Source organism: Dromiciops gliroides, chromosome X, assembly GCF_019393635.1.
Source record: "Dromiciops gliroides isolate mDroGli1 chromosome X, mDroGli1.pri, whole genome shotgun sequence".
Classification (NCBI taxonomy): Eukaryota; Metazoa; Chordata; class Mammalia; order Microbiotheria; family Microbiotheriidae; genus Dromiciops; species Dromiciops gliroides.
In genome coordinates, this window is record NC_057867.1 from 18,791,782 (window position 1) to 18,797,157 (window position 5,376).

The window sequence follows — 5,376 nt, forward strand, 5'->3', positions numbered from 1 at the left end:
AGGAGATGCTGACCAGGCTGTTCATTTTTTTTTTTTTTTTTGGCTGCCAGACATTGGCATGGTGGCAGGGAACTTCACAGGGGAGTTTAGGAAGGCAAGGATTTCAGGCTATAAGAAATCTGTTTTCAATCTTTCTCTTTCTTTTACTATCTTTCAATAAACCCTTAAAAAACCTAAACTCATTTATCAGTGATTTTGGTCAGTTTTCCCACAAAACTAGGGGGACAGATTAGAATCCACATTTAGAATTTTAAATTACACACCCTTTTTATCATATTTACCAATTGGATAGGTGTTGGGTGGTACCTCAGAGTAGTTTTAATTTTCATTTCTCTAATCAGTAGTTATTGAGAACATTCTTTTTGGTGAGGCAATTAGGGTTAAGGGACTTGCCCAGGGTCACACAGCTAGTAAGTGTTAAGTTTCTGAGACCAGATTTGAACTCAGGTCCCCCTGACTCCAGGGCCAGTGCTCTATCTGCTGCACCACCTAGCTGCCCTGAGAACATTTTTTCATTTGGCTGTAGATAGCTTTAATTTCATCAACTGAGAAGTGCCTGTTTATATCTTTTGATCATTTCTCAATTGGGGAATGACTTGTATTCTTATATATATTTTTTCACTTCAACTACACATGTATAACATATTTTGAATTGTTTGAGTTCTTAAAGGCATCGGGAGGGACCTAGGAAGAGAATTTAGAACACAAAGTTTTAAAAATCAATGTGAAAATTTGTTTATACATGTAACTTGGGAAAATTTCTAAACAAATATCATATATCTATAACTATATATATATATATTTTTGATTCAGTTCTCTATATTTGAGGCCTTTATCAGAAACACTGTAAAAATCATTTCCCAGCTTTCTGTTTTCCTTCTAATCTTGTTTGCATAGGTTTTGTTTATGCAAACACTTTTTAATTTAATATAGTCAAAATGATCCATGCTGCATTTTGTAATGTTCTCTCCTTCTCATCTTTGGTCATCAATTATTTCCCTCTACATAAATATGCCAAGTAATTTATTCCTTCCTTTTCTAAATGGCCTATGGTATCAGCCTTTATTTCTAGATATTGTACCCATTTTGACTTTACTTTGGTGTATGGAGTAAGCTGTTAGTCTATACCTAGTTTCTGCCATACTATTTTCCAGTATTCTCAGCAGTTTTTGTAAGATAGGAAGTGAAGGATAGATTGGAATATGTTAACAAAATATAGTATGATTAATGTACTTGAGCAGCAGCCCCTGCATCATCAGCTGGAAGACCAGTAACATGATATCAGAGCTGTAGCCAAGATACAGAAGTACAAGATATCAAGAACAAGATACAAGGTTAGATAGAATGCACTAGAAGAATGTTTTGATCATACTAGCTAAAAAATTTCCCGTTCCTAATATTCATCATTGTGAAAGTTCTGATGTTACCTTGCTTAAGTTTCCTCCACTAATAGAGATACACTGACCAGCCTTCTGATATTTTTCTGTATATATACTCAAGATCCTGTGATTAAACTTTTTCTCTTGTGCATGCCTTGAGATCCCTGCTCTTCTCATTTGTGACCCCAGCATTAGGGAGTTCTTATTCCAGAGGTGAGAGTCTTTGGATTTATCAACAGTAGTTTAATATGGTCATTTACTGCTGTATTCTGTGTACCTAACCACTGCTCCACATCTCTTTTTCTTAACCAGTACCAAATAGTTTTGATGATTGATACTTTATAGTATAGTTTTAGATGTGGTACAGCTAAGCCACCTTCCTGTGCATTTTTAAAAATTAATTCCAGTGATATTCTTTACCTTTTGTTATTCCAGATGAATATTGCTATTATTTTTTCTAGCCCAATGAAATAATTTTCAGTAATTTGACATGGCACTGAATAAGTAAATTAATTTAATTAGAACTGTCATTTTTATTATATTAGCAGTCTACCCATGAGTAATTTATATTCTCCATTTCTTTAAATCTGATTGTATTTGTGTGAAAAGTGTTTTGTACTTGTGTTCATATAGTTTGCCTTGGCAGATAGACTCCCCAGGATTTTATATTGTCAGAATTTATTTTAATTGGAATTTCTCTTTCTATTGCTTGCTGCTAGACTTTGTTGGTCATGTATAGAAATGCTGATGATTTATGTGGATTTATTTTATATCCTGAAAAATTGCTAAAGTTGTTCATTGTTTTAAGTAATTTTTAGTTGATTCTCTAAGTATAACATCATATCATCTGCAGAGTGATAGGTTTTTTCCCATCCTTGCCTATCCAAATTCCTTGATTTCCTTTTTCTTCTCTGATTGCTAGAGCTAACAATATTGAATAATAGCGGTGATAATGGACATCCCTGTTTCACCCCTGATCTTATTGGGAAGGACTCTAACTTATCTCCATTACATATAATGCTTGCTGATGCTTATTATTTTAAGGAAAGCTCCACCTATTCCTGTGCTCTCTAGTGTTTTTCTTAAGACTGGGTGCTTTATTTTGTCAAAAGCTTTCAATGTATCTATTATGATAATCATATGATTTTGGTTAGTTTTCTTATTGATGTGGTTGATTATATTAATAGTTTTCCTAATGTTGAACCAGCCCTGAATTCCTGGTATAAATCTCACCTGGTCATAGTGTATTACCCTGGTGATCACTTGCTGTAATCTTCTTTTTTTTTAATGTATAAGGTATTTTATTTTTTCCGTTACATGTAAAGATAGTTCTCAACTTTTGTTTATACAAGCTTTACAATTTCAGATTTTTCTCCCTCCCTCCCCTCCTTCCCCCCTCCCCTAGACAGCAGGTAATGTGATATAGGTTATATCTATATATCTATATACATATACATATATATATACACATAATAACATTAATCCTATTTCTGCATTAATCCTGTTATAAGAGAAAAAAATCAGAGCAGTTATGCAAAACCTCAAAATAGAAAAAAAAAAAAAACAGCACCCAAAACAAAAGAAATAGTATGGTTCAATCTTGCTGTAATCTTCTTGCTAACATTTTATTTGAGAATTTTGCATCAATATTCATTAAGGAAATTGGTCTATAATTTTCTTTCTCTGTTTCTTCTGCCTTGTTTTGGTAGCAACATCATGTTTGTGTCATAAAAGGAATTTGGTAGAACTTCTTCTTCACCTATTTTTTCCAAATAATTTATATAACTTTGGAATTAATTGTTCTTTAAATGTTTGGTAGAATTCACTTGTGTTTACACAAGTGGTGGGGCAGCTAGGTGGCGCAGTAGATAGAACACCTGCTTTGGATTCAGGATTACCTGAGTTCAAATCCGGCCTCAGACACTTAACACTTATTAGCTGTGTGACCCTGGGCAAGTCACTTAACCCCAATTGCCTCACTAAAAAAAACAAACAAACAAACAAAAAAAAAAAAAGCCACCCGGCCATGGAGATTTTTTCTTAGGGAGTTCATTGATTACTTGTTCAATTTCTTTTTCTAAAATGGGCCTAATTAAGGATTTTATTTCCTCTTCAATTAACCTGGGCAGTTTGTATTTTTTAAAACTATTCATCTACACACCGGCTCTGGTCACAGGACACGAACCTTCATCCCCTCTGGCCGGCTCCCCCTTTAGCCCCGAACCCACTGGTGTGTTGTAGACATGGGCTCGGAGCTGGAGACTGCTATGGAATCCCTCATCAAAGTATTCCACACCCATTCTGGCAAGGAAGGTGATAAATATAAACTGAGCAAGAAGGAGCTGAAGGAGCTACTGCAGGCTGAGCTTTCTGGCTTCCTGGATACCCAGAAGGATGCAGACGCAGTGGACAAGGTCATGAAGGAGCTGGATGAGAATGGGGATGGTGAAGTTGACTTCCAGGAGTATGTGGTGCTGGTGGCCTGCAACAACTTCTTCTGGGAGAACAGTTGAGCAAGCAGCTCAGCCCTGGCCAGCACCAATAACCTGCTCCCTTGCCTCCCATTCCCACCTTCACTTTCGACATGGCCTTTCCTCTACCCTGAGACTCCCCAGGTTCACTTTCCCAGGCTTGGCCATAGCATTTGAGGTGTACTGCTCCATTATTCATTAAAGGCTCCTCTCCCAACAACAACAACAAAATATTCATCTATTTCATTTAGATTGTCAAATTTATTGGCATTAAGTTGGAAAAATAGTTCCTAATTATTGCTTTAATTTCCACTTCATTGGTGATGAAATTACCCCTTTCATTTTTGACACTAGTAATTTGGTTTTCTTCTTTCTTTTTTCTAATCAAATGAACCAAACTTTTATCTATTCTATTGTGTTTTTTCCATAAAACTAGCTCTTAGTTTTATTGATTATTTCTATAGTTTTCTTGCTTTCAGTTTTATTAATGTCTCCTTTGATTTTCAGAATTTATAATTATTATTTATTTAGGGATATTTAATTTGCTTTTTTTCTAGCTTTTTTAGTTGCATACCCAAATCATTGATCTCCTCTTTCTCTTTTTTATTAATGTAAGCATTCAGAGATATAAAATTTGCCCAAAGCACTGCATCCCATAAATTGGGTATGTTTTCTCATTGTTGTCATTCTCTCCTATGAAGTTATTGATGGTTTCTATGATTTGTTGTTTGACCCACTCATTCTTTAGGATGAGATTGGTTAGTTTCCAATTAATTTTCAGTCTACCTTTCCATGGCTCTTCATTAAATGTAGTTTTTATTGTATCATGATCTGAGAAGTAAACATTTACTATTTCTTCTTTTCTACATTTGACTAAGAGCTTTTTGTACCCTAATACATGGTCAGTTTTTGAATGTGTCATGTACCATTGAGAAAAAGGTATATTTCTTTCTATATCCATTCAAATTTCTCCAGATATCTATCATATATAAATTATCTAACATTTTATTCACCTCTTTAACTTCTTTCTTATTTATTTTGTGGTTAGATTCATCTTATTCTGTGAGGAAAAGGTTCAGATCCCCCACTAGTAGAGTTGGTTTTGGGGGTTTTGGGGGGGGGTTAAGTGACTTGCCCAGGATCACACAGCTAGTAAGTGTCAAGTGTCTGAGGTCAGATTTGAACTCAGGTCCTCCTGAATCCAGGGCTGGTGCTTTGTCTACTGTGCCACCTAACTGTCCCCAACTAGTAGAGTTCTGCTGTCTATTTTCTCTTGTAACTCATTTAACTTCTCCCCTAAGAATTTGGCTGCTAGACCACTTGGCCCATACATGTTTAATATTGATATTACTTCATTATGTATGGTAACTTTTAGCAAGATGTAGTTTCCTTCCTTATCTCTTTTAATTAGATGTATTTTTGCCCTTTACTTTGTCCAAGATAATGATTTCTGCCCCTGCTTTTTTTTACTTCAGCTGAAGCATAATATATTCTGCTCCAACCTTTTACCGTTACTCTGTGTATAT

The 5,376-nt window shown here is 35.1% G+C and overlaps 1 protein-coding gene across 1 annotated transcript; it reads left to right on the plus strand.

Annotated features, from left to right (window-relative positions):
- The first annotated feature begins 3,622 nt into the window (after window positions 1–3,622).
- LOC122733323 (protein S100-A1-like) lies at window positions 3,623–3,892 on the plus strand. The gene has a single exon (XM_043973637.1). It carries the CDS (start codon window positions 3,623–3,625, stop codon window positions 3,890–3,892), a length of 270 nt encoding a protein of 89 aa, XP_043829572.1.
- The last annotated feature ends 1,484 nt before the right edge of the window (window positions 3,893–5,376 follow it).

Bases quoted from the DNA above. Each gene is read 5' to 3' on its own strand.
- LOC122733323 (XM_043973637.1), top strand. From the start codon at position 3,623: ATGGGCTCGGAGCTGGAGACTGCTATGGAATCCCTCATCAAAGTATTC.